This window comes from Podarcis liolepis (genome assembly GCF_965112155.1).
Source record: "Podarcis liolepis genome assembly, chromosome: Z".
In the NCBI taxonomy this organism is placed as follows: domain Eukaryota; kingdom Metazoa; phylum Chordata; class Lepidosauria; order Squamata; family Lacertidae; genus Podarcis; species Podarcis liolepis.
This window is the reverse complement of record NC_139570.1, coordinates 47660653-47677465: the sequence shown is the minus strand read 5'-3', so window position 1 is coordinate 47677465 and position 16813 is coordinate 47660653. Positions and strand designations below refer to the sequence as shown.

Here is a 16813-nt window from a genome sequence, read left to right as displayed (position 1 = left end):
GTCTCATTTTAAGGAGGTTCTTAACATAAGATTTTAAAAACGTGTAAGGGGTCATGATAGGAGCTTCTGTCATTGGGTTTCCTCTTCCTCTGAATATACAGAAAAGGCTTGTCTGTACCACAAGCCTTTCAGAGAGAAAGTTGCACAGGCTTTTTGCCAATTACTAAGTGGCAATAAATTGGGAGACTGAATGTATTCTGGTTTGGATCTAGGATTGCACAAGGAATCTTTCCCATCTCCTCCTGCCCCATGGTGTCTCTGAAAAGCCTTGCCAGAGAGTTGGAGCAGGGACCCACTAAAAATATGTCTTGTGTTGTAATGGGGCTGGATTTGGGAAGAGAGAATCACCCTAAATGGGATGGTAGAATATATTGTCATCTGATAACTCGCATTTATGTAATTCTAATGCACTATTCTTGCAGGATAGTGACTAGCGCACACAGCTCAGCAACTTGGAACCATTTAGATTAGTAGTGCTAGCATAGTGGTGGGAAGCTTGTGGGCTAAATTAGCAGTTTTCCTCAAGCCACACCCACTTGCTCACCTTTTGCCATATACAGTGGTACCTCAGGATGCAAATGGGATCTGTTCCGGAGCCCTGTTCGCATCCCGAACAGAACATAAGGTGCGACAGCACGTGTCACGTTTTACCACTTCTGTGCATGCTCTCATGCGTGAGCAGTGAAACCCGGAAGTAACATGCTCCGTTACTTCTGGGTCGCCGCGGAGCGCAACCTGAAAGCTCAACCTGAAGCATATTTATCCCAAGGTATGACTGTACTGTATAACAACAGGTCAAGATGTGACTCCGTTTCCTAGCATTGCCCAGCAGCTGAGTACCAACAGCTTCAAAGCCCTGTGTAATTTCCCATGTGGCTTGATTTCAAAATGCATTGCCAAGGGAAAAACTGGTACCATGGGGATGTCAGGTTGGGCAGCTCCCACCCACCCAAGAATCCAGTCTGCCACCTGGTTAAGGTCTTCCCTAGTGCATTACACAACACTGCAAAACAGCTGTTTTATTTACCTGTCGGCTTCTCAGGCACTTTTGAGGGAAAATCCAGTTCTTGTGTACAAAAGGAGGCACCGGAAGACCATCTCTCCCCACAGCCCCATTGCCAACAGTGCCTGGTGTCACTTATATTGCCACCATCAGCACGTAATCACAGTAAGGCAAATCAATCCTGTATGGATCAGTTCAGATGAGATGGATCTTGCTACAACATTTTAGCCTAGGACTGTGGCTTCTGGCACATTGATACAATCACAGTATGTCTTTAAAAATGGTACGAGAGGTAAGATTTTTAGATCAACTGATCAAATTGTGCTGTGTTAGGGAATCTAAAATTGTGGTCATTGCCTCTTTTTCTTTTAAGAAAAAGTCTATATAAGACAGTGTTATGAGAGCAGCCAAGATTCCCTTCCAATACATCACAGACTCTACTCCTTTGTTCTCAAGAGTCCACAGCACAAGGCTCAGGGCAAAGTATAAAGTGCTTTTTGGTTTCCTGGTTGGTCAAGTCAGCATTGCTGTTTGAGTCTATGCTCTGGAAAGTCTCTTCCTTGATCCTAAAGCCAATCAGGATAATTGGTCAGGCAGTCTTTGTGCTGAGCCTTTAAAACTCCAAAATTGTCACCAGCGAAGTCTTTGCAGGCAAGTGACCAAAATCCGGAGAGATCAAAGGAAGAAAGAGACCCGTGAAGCCACTGTTTTGCAGCCTGTGGCTGAGAACACTTTCAACTCTGCTGGAAAGTAAGGGATGTTGTCAGCAACTGCCTGGATGACATCTGGCTGTGGCTCTAGGTCTCGGCTGGTGAGCTCACTGGCCACACACTGTTTCACATGGTGCTGCTTCAAAGGCAAGAAAGGCACGAGGAAGTCAATAAGGTGCTGATCGATTATCCCAGACTTCCAAAATCCATCTGCAGGAGAGAGAGATCAAGTTTCTAAGTAGGGAATTAAGTAGGGAATTAAGTACTCTTGAAGGGGAAAGGCCTGTACTCTTGAAGAGGCCAGTAGTGGACCACATATGTTTGAACTGGACCACTGAATCCCACCCCTGGGGGAGGAAAGATAAGATTTTTGCAAAATAAATCTCTGGCTGATAATTTTATTTCCTTCCAGGTAATATGGGCCACAGTGCCTTTGTGTGGCTCCTTCTTCCTCAGCAAGAGTTTTACTGCCCACATTTTGTGTGAAAAGCTCAATGTTCCCTTTGCTGTGGGCATGGTTCTCTCACCCAAGGCCACTGAAGGAGGCAAAGGGTATTTCACCCACAAAAGGGTTACCACTATAAAATGACAGTAGTTTTAAAAATGCCATGTGGGCAGGTGGTCAAGCACTTCTCTGCCTGTGTTTGCCTCCACAAATTCCCGGTGGGGCTTGGAGGTTACAAGTAAACTCAGTTTGTGGGGAAACAGGTATGTTGAGGGGAGAAGTGTGGGAGGAAAAGTTTAGTACTTCTCTCCCTTTTCATAATGTTAAACTATGGAATTCACTCCCACAAAAATATAGTAATGGCCACCAACTTAGATGGCTTTAAAAGAGGGCAAGACGAATTCATAGAGGATAAGGCTATTGGCCCCTATGGCTACTGTTCTGCCTCTACTGTTTGAATATCAGTTACTGTGAATTATGTATGGGGAGAGTTGCACTAAGGTCCTGTTTGCGGGCTTCCCACTGTGGCAGCTGGCTGACCATGGCGAAAACAGAATGGTAGATCAGATGGGTCTCTGACCTGATCCAGCAGGGCTGTTTTTATGTTTCCTGTTTCTCAAATGATACTCACTTTGGGGGTTTTCAAAAGCAGCTTTGTAAACTGATGCTTCCAGATCCTTGAGGCTGATCTCCTCACGGTCTTTATGGGCCCGCCAGAAGTCCAAAGTAATTTGGTTTATCTGCTCCCCACCAGCATTGCTATCAGAGAACAAGACAGGATGCAAGAGAAAAGATGGCTTGTGAGAACACACACTTCACTCATAAGGATGTGCTTCAGTGCTTTAACAACAATACTGTATGGATCACCTGCTCCTATATCAGGTTTGGGGAACTGTGGCTCTCCAGATGTTCCTGGACTCCAACTCCTATCAATCTCATACAGCATGGGCAAAAGGGATGGGGGGAATTGTAGTCCAGCAATCCGGGGTGGGGGCTCAGGTTCCCAATCTTTGTCCCTACACCATCTTGCCACTTCCCCAAGATCAGGAGGAGAGGCCTTTCTCTGCCCTGCCTACGTTGGAAGCACACCTGGGTGGGACAAGAGACCTTTTCAGTGGCTGCACCCAGATCACGGAACATCTCGTCCCCTGTGAAGTCTGGTTGGCACCTCCCTTACTTTTCATTTTTGCTGGTTACTGAAGACATTTTTATAACGGCGGGCTTAATTGGATAGGTAAACAAAGTTTTCATGAAACTGATTTTTTGTTATTTGTGCTAAGGTGCTCTGAGTAGTGTACAGAAAACACAGAACTCTTCTAATAAATAAATATAAAATATGCACTTATCAGTCCCGTAGATTACAATTCTGAACCTGTTTACCTGAAAATAAGCTCCACTGAACTCAAACAGACCTACTTCACAATGGGCAAGTATAGGATTATGCTGTAAGAGCTGGCTGTTTTCATTTAGAATCATATTTTAAAGAAAGCAAAATCAACTGAAGTTTATGCACAGGCAATGGTGCTATCAGGGCAGGACTTTGGGGTCAGGCCTAGCTGAATGAGCAGGAAGGCAGAAAAAGACAAGAGAGCTAGGTTTACCACATTTTGAAAACACTTAGCATCCAAAGAAGGTGCTGTACACACTATGGGATCATTAAGTCAAATATTCTCTTACTGCACTACAGCTGGGGTCTTTCTTTCATGACTTTCATGCAGAAAATATAATTTGCAGACGGGAGAGGAGGAATCGGTTTCAGATGGTAAGCAATTCCTTACTAGATAATTTCCCACAAAGTCCAATATGGAAGGGCTGTATTTCAGTAGCAGAGCATCAGCCTTGCATGCAGACCAATCCCCAGCAAGAGCTGGGAAAGAGCTCCTCAGTGGAAACCTAGATAGCTGCTGCCAGTCAGTGTAGGCATTACTGAGTGAAATGGGTCAATGGCCTGGCTCAGTATAAGGCATGGGTCGGCAAACTAAGGTCCATGGGCTGGATCTGGCCCAATCGCTTTCTAAACCCGGGAATCAGCATATTTTTACATGAGTAGAATGTGTCCTTTTATTTAAAATGCATCTCTGGGTTACTTGTGGGGCATAGGAATTCGTTCAATTATCCCCCCAAAATACAGTCCGGCCCCCACAAGGTCTGAGGGACAGTGCACTGGCCCCCTGCTGAAAAAGGTTGCTGACCCCTGGTATAAGGCAACCTCCTGCCTTTCATATCTGCTATTTAATCAGTGTCTACCTAATAAAAATGAAGATGGCTTTCCTGTAGTTTGTTCCAAACACAACCCAGGAAGGTCCCAAGAATGGGATAATCACATCGACCAAGCCTGGGTGCATCCTGTCCATATCGTCAAAGATAAACAGTGATCGGCCGCAGCGTGTCAGATTCCCCTGGATCCAGTTCTTCAGATCGTTCTGGGAGAAGATAGAGAAAAGAATACTCATTCAATACACAAACAGCACAAGCATGTAAGGAAAAAAAGACCACTGCAAACTGCAAGGCCTTTTACACATACTTTTCAGAAAAGTTTACAGGTTGAAGGATGTTATTATTTGACTACCACAAGGCCCATAATTAACCACGCAGTAGCAGTGCGGTGTGGTGGAAGGTCAGGAGATCCCAGCACCCTTTGTCCCAACTGCACAGACCAGGCTGAGTATTTCTATAGACCCAAGTAGCAGAACCTGCAGCTTTCCAGATGGTGTTGGACTCATAACCCGCTTCTATCCCTGACCATAGTCCATGCTGGCTGGGGCTGGTGATAATTGGAGGCCAACATCATCTGAAGAACCAGAGGATGCTGATCCCCAATATAGAATACACCGCATTTTTTGCTCTATAAGACACACATTTCCCCTCCTAAAAAGGGGAAATGTGTGTGCGTCTTATGCAGTGAATGCAGGCTGCGCAGTGTTCCCTCTTGCTCTCCTGGCTTCAGGGATAGCCGCCTGAAGCCTCCTGAGCGCAGCAGGAGCCTCCCACTGTGCTCAGGAGGCTTTGCGTTGCTTTTACTGAAACCAGGAGAGCAAGAGGGATTGGTGCGCAGTGTGGTGGTGCCATGCGTGTGGAAGTTTGGTTTCCCCCTCCCCAATGGCTTCTAAATACCAATAAAAATTTATTTCTCCAAGCCCTTGGCCAACTGTTGGAATGCAGAATTCATCTGCTCAGTGGCATTTATTGCATCTCTAATTATGGTGACCAGGTTTGCACATTACATTAAGTCACACATAGTGACCTGTTTGTTCACCCCCAATTGTCCTGTGCTGTCCTAAACCAAGGCTTGGCTACGTATAATGCCCAAACCAGGGCTTGCAGTTTAGTTCTCTCCAGAGTAATTATGAGCCATAAACTAAGCTTTGTCCTATGATACTGCTCACAGTTTGTTCAGGAGAGCTGAACCACAAGCCCTGGTTTGTATGACACACTAAACCAAACCATGGCTTAGCTCAGTGCAGCATGACAGCAGAAAAATTACAGAATGAGCAAATTTGTTTGCTGCCTCCCCACCCCCACCCCCAGGAGCCAACACAAGAGTTTGCAGCAGGACACAGTTTGGTTTAGCACATGAATCAGGTCACAAAAGGTGACAAAGCAACAGATTAGGTCAGGCTACACTGAAGCCTCCAGACTACATGTGTCCTACTGCATTTTAAAACAGGGACCCGTGTGGCGAATTGCCGCAGAAAAACAAAGCCTGCAACTTGGTGCTAAAAGGCAGTTTCCTTACCTTGTACTGCTCGATGTGTTCTGCATGGGGGAAGTGAACTACTGGGGAGAAGTGGTGGACATATGGGCTTCGAAGCCCAGAGCGAAAGAGGTGGGGGACTAGCAGAGATCCAACGAAGGTTTTCCCCGTGCCGCTCGATCCGTGGAAGGACATCACCAGAGGCTTCTCAGGGCTGGGGTTGTGCACAAACCCCTTCAGGCCTTTCATGACAAGCTCCCTTGCCAATTGCTGGCCGACCAGGTTCACGGCCAAGTTGCATTCTAGACCTGGGATGAATCAAGAGGCTTAGTGGGGGCGGGGATTCTTCTTTTTGCACTGCTTTTAAAAAACGCACACATCTCACACACACACCCCAAGAACCGCACCTGAGGGGTGGGGGGGTAATATGGGGATACATATTGTTGGGGGCTCCAACCCCCAACCATTCCTGACCCTGGGGCCAAGATCTGCCCTCACAACCACCCTTGGAGGAAGTCGCATATGATACAGGATTAGGAGTGGTGAAGTGGATGTAAACACAGTAGATGGATAATATAAGGATTTATACAATTTTACAGTATGCAGAGAATAATATGTGTTGAAAAATCAGAGAGAGGAGCTGAGGGAAGTCCGGGGGGGGGAAGGGCCTGATGGGGAGGTGCGGTGGAAAGGGGGGGGAGATAATGAATATGATATATTTTGAGATTTCGATATGTTAAAATTGTTAATTTTTTTTTTTTAAAAAAAAAGGAGTGGCGCAGTGGGGACGAGAACTTCTGCCACCCCGGCGACGCTCCCAGCTGAGTTTCGAACCGTTGAGGTGCACGTGCTCGCGCCTGCGCATTCTGCCTCTCTCTCCAGCCCCTTCCCCCCTCCTCTCCCCTCTCACCTGCCAGGTCGGGCCGGAAGTCGCACTCGCAATTGCCCGAGAAGCTGCAGTGCCAGGAGCTCAGATCCAAGGGGCCGCTCGAGCTCACCAACCCCAGCGGAGGGTAGAGGTGGAAGACGACCTGCAAGAAGGGCAGCAGCAAGCGCCCCCCTTCCCAATCCATTGCGCCTGCCGAGAGTCGCGTGCCTGCCGCTGCCGCCGCCGCCGCCGATCTGGCTCCCAGCCTGCCTCGGGGCCCAAGCGGGAGGGGGAGGGCGCAGCTTCGTAACTGGGCAAAAGTTCGCGCTTCTGACGCTAAGGAAGGGGTGGGGCCTGGTGGGGAGGGCGGGGCTTGGGTGGCTGTTGGTTTAGGATGGGAGAGCTTACCTCAAGGCAGGGTTTAGGCGGGAAAGGCGCTGAGGGGGAAAACGGCGCTTTATTGACGGTTGCGGATTTTGGGGATAATTTTTAATTTTAAAACCTAGAATGCCGGTAAAGGATACGTTGGGAAGCGTGTATGGGACTAATGAAAGAAAAAAATGTATGAAGTGGGAAGTGTAACTGGAAAACTCTATAATTTTTTTTCTTAAAGAATAAAAAAGGAAACAGTGCCTCATACAAAAGGCCTTATGCAAAGTCAGACCATTGGTCCTCTCACTGGTTTTGTTGTTTAGTCGTGTCAGACGCTTCGTGACCCCATGGAGCAGAGCAGGCCAGGCATTTCTGTCTTCCACTGCCTCCCACAGTTGGGTCAAACTCATGTTCGTAGCTTCAAGAACACTGTCCCACCATCTTGTCCTCTGTCATCTCCTTCTCCTTGTGCCCTCCATCTTTCCCAACATCAGGGTCTTTTCCAGGGAGTCTTCTCTTCTCATGAGGTGGCCAAAGTATTGGAGCCTCAGCTTCACGATCTGTCCTTCCAGTGAGCACTCAGGGCTGATTTCCTTCAGAATGGATAGCTTTGATCTTCTTGCAGTCCATGGGACTCTCAAGGGTCTCCTCCAGCACCAGAATTCAAAAGCATCAATTCTTCGGCAATCAGCCTTCTTTATGGTCCAGCTCTTCATTTCCATACTCTTGCTTTAGGTATGTCCAAATGGGTGTTACTTATGGGAGAGTTGTGGTAAGAACAGGCTTCTGCTTCCCAGCTCTCACTTCCATACATCACTACTGGGAAAACCATAGCTTTTACTATACAGACCTTTGTTGGCAAGGTGTGGTTTTCAAAGGTTTTTAAGCAGGATTTCCCCCCCTTTGTCCTCTGTGGGGTGGCAGGGATCCTTCTGTGCACTGTGCCTTTCATTGTCCCCTTGGTGTCTTCTGAGGTTGGCAGCTGCTGTCCTTGCTCCTCTGGGCCAGAATTGGTGTCCCACGTGTGGGAGCGATTTGCAGCTCACGACTGTCCTGCTTCTGAGACTCACCTTCCTCCCCTTTGCCATCTTTCTCCTCCCCAGGGGCATAGCTGTCAGGTTTCAGATTTGAAAATAAGGGATCAGCAGCCTCACCTGTCCTGGGGACAGTGTACGGGATATCTAACAATCCGGGATAACAGTGGGGAACGGCGCTGGAATAACCCACAAAAAAAGGGAAGGTTGACAGCTATGCCCAGGGGCTCCCCACCTGTCTGTGTTGCCGTTCCTCCACAGTCTGCTCAGCTCCACTGAGAAGCTCCATCTTTGCTTGGAGCTGCTCTCCATTCTTTGCGCTTGCTACAGATGTACTTTTGCATGTTCTGCAGCAAAAAGACAAACATGGCACAGGTGTTGCAGATCAGCTCCTGTAGTCTGTTTCTTGCTATCATGTCAAAAGCAGACTTGAAGTTTATAAAAGCTGTGTAAAGTGCCCCACCATCAGGAGAATATTTTTCTGATGCTGTAAAACCAATCCCTGGTCAATGGATGAGCAGCCAGACCTAAAACATCCTTGCTCTTCCTCCAGGAAATTTTCTTCCTCCATCTAACTAGAAAGTTTCCCAAAAGATGGCTAGCATACAATTTACTGATGATACTTAAGAGACTGATTGGTTTAGAATTCGCTTTTTTGTAAATTGGGATAATGATTGCAAGTCCCCAGTCTGGTGGAGCACATGTAGTATGATCAATACATGTGAACAGGACAGCAAAAACTGGTGCCCACCACTCCAAGTTTGACTTTAGTAATTTGAGGGGTGGGTGCAGGTATGTAATTACTACATGGGGCTTTGCCCAATTTAAGTCCAGAGGTGAACCTGTCAATTTCAGATAATGAAATGGGGCCACACTACGCTCCCAGAAATGTGAAAGTGGTCGACGCCTTTTGGCAAAAAGCTTTTAATCTGACCTCCAAAATTGCCAACAATATATCCTTCCTGATTTGGCACTTGCTTTCTTATCCCTAGATTTGACCCCAAACTACACTCTTAAATCTAAAGAATTAATTTCCTTCCTGTTCACAACAGTTATTGCCCAGCGATGGAAGGAAACCTCTAATATACCAGCTGAGGTTGGGTAATAATATCTGGAACATTGCTCTATCAGGCATGTACAACACATCGATCGCAAGCTTCCAGTTGACCGCGGGGTTGTTTCTGGTTGGTCTCAAGGTCTTTTTCTGCAACCTTGAGATCCACATCAGCTGCAAGGCTCCCTTTGATTGGGGGGGGGGGAGAGATTGCACACTGGTTTGGGGGTGGGGGGAGGAGAGGGACAGCTGTGATCATAGATCACAGGCTACTTGGAGTTGGACATGCCTGGACTACAGCATTACACTACACAGCATTAGCCTTCATATGAGTAAAACTAAACTGGAGATAAAAAGGATAGCTTCCAAACAGCTACTCATCTTCACGTTACCTGCACCCCTCTCTATGTCTATTGTACAAGAATGCAGAATGTATCATAGAAATCACAAGGTCTTCAAGAGAGGCTACACACTGGGCTGCCTTCCCCTCCTTTCTCACCTGTCTATAAAGGCTGGCTGGCTACCTCCCTGACCTAACTCTGCTCTGGTATCCAGGCAGAGGGTGGATGCTGGTCAGCAGAACAGGCTCTGTGACCTCAGTGAGTAGCTAAGGGAGGCATTGTGAGCTCCTCATTCAGGGGCTGTTTAAAAGGCCAGGCAGGCACCCTACAAGCTAGCGATAGTGTCCAGGCAGAGAGAGGCTGGTCAGCGGGACAGCCTTTGGTGGGGACATCCTATGCAATTTTACTGAATGAGACTCTCCTAAGACCAGGCTGCTGCTGCTGCACCACCAGCACCAGGTAGAGATGCAGGCCCCTGAATGAGTGTCTCTAAGACTTGCCTGCCTGCAAGTTAGGCCCCCACTTGCAGCGAGTGTGCCCTGATGCTCTGGTGTCAGTCTGCAGCGGAGAGGTGGGAACTGCTGTTGCTGCCTCTTGCCCTGGCTTAAAGCTTAAAAGTTAGAATACCCATTAGAGGCAGTGATCAAGGTGAACTCTGCTTCTTCTGCTCCTCCTTTGCAGATGAGGGAATGGTGAGGAGGGGTGCCCACCCATGTGGATGTGAGCCAGATGGTCCTGCTAACAGCTGGGGTAATCCACATGGGTGAGCAGGGAGAGGGGTGCCAGCCTCTGCCCAAATTGGGCTGCTGGCTTCAGCTGGGGAGGGGGCATCAGCCGAAAGAAGCTTTTGGAGTGTTTTTTAGGCCTTTCCCCGAGGGTTATTTTGTTCCCTCAGATGCCTTGGATGCCCCCTTTCTCCACTTTTGGGGCTTCCTTTTGGGGCTTCTTTGGGGGTTCTCTTTTGGGGGGTTAGGTATGCCTATCCCTTTTATGGCCAGGTCTCCCCTATCTTGCTTCCCACGGGTGGGTGGAATTTCTGGATTCCTTTAGGGATAGGTTCCAGGGTCTTCATCCATCTCAGGCGTTCACCCAAGTCTGGAAGAAAAGAAATGGAGGCACAATCATTGTTTTCAATGCAACTAGTTTGTCTATAATGGAGAGTCTTCATTTATTCCAATGTTTTATATCCATATTTAGAGCTTTCCAAACTGTACTATAATTAAACTGATACAACTTGTTTGTTCAAGTTTTGGGTAATTTGCACCCCCAGATATCTTAAACTTTCCCTAGCTATTGGAATCTTCAACATTGCTGTAAAAGTCTACTGCATGTGAATGGGGTGGTGTATGAAAAAGCATGACCTCTGCTTTCTTAAAAGTATCTTGCAATCCTGAGACCCTGGAGAACTGTTCCAACTCTGTACATAGATTTTTCCTGCTGTGATAGGGTCAGAGGTGCATAAAATTATATCCTCTGCAAAGAGGCCTGAATTTTGTTCATTTCTGTTTGCAACCACTCCCGTACGAGTAGGTCCCAGGGGGGTTTGGGGTTCTACCTTCTGGAGGACCAGAAGCATTTCCTTGTTTGTGGCTAATAGCATAGGGACAGAGCTCCCAATCTGGACAGAGGCACCGGCTAAATCTTATACCTGTTAAGCTCACCTGTTTCTACAATTCGGTGAGATAGGGGTTACAACAGCAACAAAGATCATCATTCATCTAAAGAACAATTGCTATTTCAGGCTCTCACACGAGAACGGAATCTAACCAAACTGCTTTTCGGTTCTGGATCAATGTGGATCTTTATGGATATTTGCGTATTTATCTACTGCTTTTCCTCCCAAACTGATGTTTTGTGTTGTTGCTCCCTATAAACTCTTTGTTCGTAAGCTGCTTTGGACTAATAATAATAATAATTTCTATTTATACCCCGGCCAGAGCTGGGCTCAGGGCGGCTAATACCAATAAAATCACAGTAAAAACAATGGGGGGGGGAGAGAAAAAACCCCAATTTAAAATACAGGTTAAAATGCAATTTAAAATGCAGCCTCATTTTAATAGTAGCCCATAGACCAAAACCATAAGGGGAGGGAAACATAAGGGTCAGACTGAGTTCAAACCAAAGGCCAGGCAGAACAGCTCTGTCTTGCAGGCCCTGCAGAAAGATGTCAAGTCCTGCAGGGCCCTGGTCTCTTGTGGCAGAGCGTTCCACCAAGTCGGGGCCAGTACTGAAAAGGCCCTGGCCCTAGTTGAGACCAATCTAACCACTTTGCGACCTGGGACCTCCAAAATGTTGTCATTTGCAATGACATTGCAATGTACATTGTTCTACAAAACGCAATGTAGATGGACAGTAGTACTGAAAATAAATATGTGATTTTGAAGGAGCCTCAGACTTTATCGGCACATCTTGTGAAATATATATTCAAGAGTAGGCCATTGAATGGGCCTTAGTCATGGCTTATCTAAGCCCCATGGGGGGTGCTGGGACCTTGACTAACTGGGGTGGCTTTTTCAGAGAATCTGCCTTTCTCCCTTCTCTCTTGCTGTCTATCGCAGCATCCACTTGCATGTATGTTACTGTCTCTAAGGTGTCCAAAGATTTCATCCATTCCCCGGCTATAAATCCTTACTTTCTCAGCTGGCTTCTCTGTCTGCTTCATGGGACAATGAAGCAGATCAGGAGAGCATCTAGATAGCACAATTTCCTACCTGCCATCTTGATAGGAATGCTGACACAAAAAGCACAATTATCTAATCTGAGAGCACGCCTCACACTGCTTACTGAACGATGTCTGGTAAGAAGTGGGCAACGGAATAGTGATGGTGCAAAGTTGTTTCCTGCTGTCTCTACGGTAACCCTGCAGAATGTGAGGAAGGGGCGAGGAGAATATTAGAATCAGATTATATCATCATGGAAGGTGGAAGAGCAGCCCAGGGATGAGAAAAGGGTGATCAGTTCACCCTTCCTGGTTGACCATTCATCTTCACATATGCTCCCTACACATTTTTAAACATAGTCACCTGAATTTTCCTTTGGAGTTTGTTACTATCTTCCATGGAGATGATGTTGGAAAAAGAGAATTGCACTCTGGAGATGGCCAGCTGAGAGGAAGTTGTAGGAAGTCTCAGACCATACGGTTCCTGCCTTTGTAACTGATCCCCATGATATCAAAGTAAGCTCCAGTGGACAAGAGGGGAAGACTCAAGAGCAGCAGGGGCAGACTTAGAGCACTCCAAGCAGGCTTTGGAAGGCACAGCACATCGAATGATTCCTGCCCTCCCCAGAGGAGGAGGAGACGAGTGGTGGTGATAGGTGTCTCCCAACTGAGGGGAAGAGAGGCAGCAGTGTGCAGAGGAAACAGGATGTCCCGGGAGGTGTGCTGTCTTCCAGGTGCAAAGATTGACAATGTGGCGGAGAAGTTGCCAAGTGTTATCAAGCCCACTGAGCACTACCCCTTCCTTCAGATTCATGTGGGTACAAATGATACTGCCACGAACAGCCTTTAACGTATAGCAAGGGACTATGGGAGTCTGCGCATGGAGCTGAAGAGCCTTGGGGCACAGGTGGTCTTTTCATCACTCCTTCCTGTTGAAGGTCGTGGCCCAGGAAGAGAGAGGGGCTGTGTTGTGAGGCACCAACTGTGTGTCCCGAACCCCACTCACCAATGCTATAAAGGCATCAAGGAGGAAAAGGAACACAACTTTGAGGCAGTGTGGCATGACAAAAGCAACCTGAACAAATAATAGCTCCTCAACTAACCAACCAAGGTGTTTATCCCATGAGTACTACTGGGATTATAAAATTGTCATCCCTAGCGAGATAAGAAATGTCAAGTTATCCTGGATGCCAAAAGAATATGAAGAAGTTAGAAGTAACTTATGACTCCGTGGCCCTCCTAAAATCACACCTAAAACTAAACAGAAGATAAAAAAGATAGCTTCCAAACAGCTACTCATCTTCACGTTACCTGCACTGCTCTCCATGTCTATTGTACAAGAATGCAGAATGTATCATATCCTAAGAAGAAATCACAAGGTCTGCAAGAGCGGCTACACACTGGGCTGTCTTCCCCTCCTATAGAAGGAGCCCCTTTCTCACCTGTCTATAAAGGCTGGCTGGCTCCCTCCCTGACCTAGCTGTGCTCTGGTGTCCAGGCAGAGAGGTGGATGCTGGTCAGCAGAACAGGCTCTGTGACCTCAGTGAGTAGCTAAGAGAGGCATTGTGAGCTCCTCATTCAGGGGCTGTTTAAAAGGCCAGGCAGGCACCCTACAAGCTAGCGATAGTGTCCAGGCAGAGAGAGGCTGGTCAGCGGGACAGCCTTTGGTGGGGACAGCCTATGCAATTTTACTGAATGAGACTCTTCTAAGGCCAGGCTGCTGCTGCTGCACCACCAGCACCAGGTAGAGATGCAGGCCCCTGAATGAGTGTCTCTAAGACTTGCCTGCCTGCAAGTTAGGCCCCCACTTGCAGCGAGTGTGCCCTGATGCTCTGGTGTCAGTCTGCAGCGGAGAGGTGGGAACTGCTGTTGCTGCCTCTTGCCCTGGCTTAAAGCTTAAAAGTTAGAATATCCATTAGAGGCAGTGCTCAAGGTGAGCTCTGCTCCTCCTTTGCAGATGGAATGGTGAGGGGGGGGGGTGCCCACCCATGTGGATGCAAGCCAGATTAGCAAGGCCTCTATACCTCAAATCCTCTATACCACAATCCAACAGGAAGATTTCAGCCTCGTTGGCCTCCCCTGGCTCGGTTTCTCCACCTACAGCACCAAATTGCCTCAGCTTGTCCAGGGGACACCCAAAGGAGCCATGTTGGGTTGTCCTCCCCCCGTTCCCAGCGTCCTCAGGATGCTGAGACCAAACCAATGAGTGAGTCTGATATGGGGACGTTCTGCCTGAGGGTGCATCTTGAATTGGGGATGGTGCCAGGTCAGGGTGAACAAGAGTGTCATCAACAGGGACAGGATTGGGGTGAGACACATAAGGGGGAGGGTCATATTCTTCAGGATCAGAAAGTACCGGGGGCAGGGACACAGGGTTTATGCAGAGGAGCCTTTTCTAAGGCTGACAGAAACTTACAAGGCTTCGTCAAAGCAGGTTTCAACATCAAATCATGAAACAATTCTCTATAGTCATGTTCATCCCATTTCCCAGTGTTCCCAAGGAATTCCAACAATTTCAAAATAATGCCGCGATCTATCATTCCGAATTCAGGCCAAACAACAAGTTCACTGAGGTCATAAAGGGGCCATTCTTGCTGGCAAAATTGCCTTAATTTTTGCTTGGTCAAGTTGCCCCCAGCCCTCCCACCACAATGGACCAATTATTTAGTGGAATTGCACCCATCCTTGCCCCTTCGGGGGAAGTAGCCAGCGCCCACCCACCCTGCACCCATCCCTGGGTGGTAGATCACTGACTGTTTTTGATATTGGATTGTAGATCACAGGCTACTTGAAGTTGGACAGGCCTGCTTTATCAGAACACCTCACGTACCATTGGCGACTAATCAAAGGCATCTGCCAAAAAAATACCTTTGATACAATCTGGTCTCCCTTTTTCACTTTTATTGAAGAGGAACAGGATATTTTAATTCCTTCATTAGAGAAGTGTCTGTGGAGGGGATATATTCACTGAAAATGTTAAGTTTTTGTCGTTTCTTTTTCAAAAAAGCCTACCTGTTTGTTAAGTCTGGCACCAGAGGTCCTTCTCCGAATAGGCTTAATAAAATATAGGCTTAATAAAAATTACTATTATTTATAAGCTGCCACATGACTGGGTTGCCCAGAGAGACATGTTTTAGACATTTAAATATATATACCAGTATATATTTCCCAGAATTTTAACTGATTTTATATTTACTGTTTTTGTAGTTTTACTGTTGCTACAACAATTGCTGTTTTACTGTTGCTACAACAAAGGTCCGTATAGTTAAAGCTATGGTTTTCCCAGTAGTGATGTATGGAAGTGAGAGCTGGACCACAAAGAAGGCTGATCGCCGAAGAATGGATGCTTTTGAATTATGGTGCTGGAGGAGACTCTTGAGAGTCCCATGGACTGCAAGAAGATCAAACGTATCCATTCTTAAGGAAATCAGCCCTGAGTGCTCACTGGAAGGACCGATCATGAAGCTGAGGCTCCAATACTTTGTCCACCTCATGGGAAGAGAAGACTCCCTGGAAAAGACCCTGATGTTGGGAAAGATGGAGGGCACAAGGAGAAGGGGACGACAGAGGATGAGATGGTTGGACCGTGTTCTCGAAGCTATTAGCATGGGTTTGACCAAACTGCGGGAGGCAGTGGAAGTCAGAAGTGCCTGGCGTGCTCTGGTCCAGGGGGGTCACGAAGAGTCGGGCACAACTAAACGACTAAAAAACAACAATTCCCAAGACTTCACAGGGATATGGGAATCTAATCCATGTGTGCTACTTTGTCAACCTCTGGATCTATTTTCCAGAAAGTAGCTGAGTTATGAGTCTATGATGCAGCAATTAACTTCTGCCAGTTCAATCTTGTTGCAGGAACCCCCCCCCCCAATCATTCAGTTTGTACAAACTCTGACACACACTCATACATGACATACGCTACGCTTCTGTTATAAATTCATAGAAAATCAACCATACATCGGATCTGCACCGATCCACTTTTATTTTACTCCATGAAGAAAGGACTACAAAATGGGGACGGTTTGATACAGGGCAGCCATAATCTCTTGAGCATACCAGCACATACACAGGAGCCCTGCCCAGTTGCTATGCCAACCCTGATGGTCCTAGACAGAAGACCATCAAGGTCACAATGGACTTGCATATGGGAGTGGATTCAACATGGACTGGAACAAAGGACAATGATCAGCTCTTCCCTCTGGGGGCAGGAAAATGCCAACTCCCCTTTGTCCTCTGGAAATGACTCATGGGGAGGGGGAAAGGAGAAACCAGCCAGGTGGCAAGATACTCAGGTTACCTCCACAACTCCTCCCTCAACCCCTCCTTTTTGTGATGTGTCAATGATGTAGTCGTGATATAATTGTGATGTAGTTCTAGGGGTGTAGCTTGGGGGATTAGTAACTAATACAAGTTCTTATGGGCTTCCATTTTGTTTCACCTGGTGGCAGGTGGGAGTCCTGTCGCAACAGTCTTCAATAAAGTCCAAGCCTACTGGCTGCTGTTTTGCTCTGGTATTCCTGGCTGGTGCCCTTGTTTTTTTGTCCAAGGGAGCCCTCGGATTTCTCCGTTAACAATCTCAACGCCTGTTTCTTTTTTCCCCTTAATTTAATTTTCATATTCCTTCTTTAGGGAC

The 16813-nt window shown here is 47.1% G+C and overlaps 1 protein-coding gene and 1 long non-coding RNA gene across 2 annotated transcripts; one reads left to right on the top strand and one right to left on the bottom strand.

Annotated features, from left to right (window-relative positions):
• Nucleotides 1-1004: 1004 nt before the first annotated feature.
• TOR2A (torsin family 2 member A) lies at nucleotides 1005-7027 on the bottom strand. Its single transcript, XM_083486014.1, has 5 exons — nucleotides 6763-7027; nucleotides 5895-6160; nucleotides 4406-4581; nucleotides 2790-2917; nucleotides 1005-1923 (listed from the first exon to the last, which is right to left on the bottom strand). The coding sequence occupies exons 1-5, from the start codon at nucleotides 6923-6925 to the stop codon at nucleotides 1679-1681; spliced, it is 978 nt and encodes a 325-aa protein (XP_083342140.1). The 5' UTR covers nucleotides 6926-7027; the 3' UTR covers nucleotides 1005-1678.
• A 63-nt stretch (nucleotides 7028-7090) lies between these two features.
• On the top strand, nucleotides 7091-10757 carry LOC310698688. The gene is made up of 2 exons (XR_014521702.1): nucleotides 7091-7417; nucleotides 7971-10757. It is a non-coding gene; the product is annotated as an uncharacterized lncRNA (long non-coding RNA).
• The last annotated feature ends 6056 nt before the right edge of the window (nucleotides 10758-16813 follow it).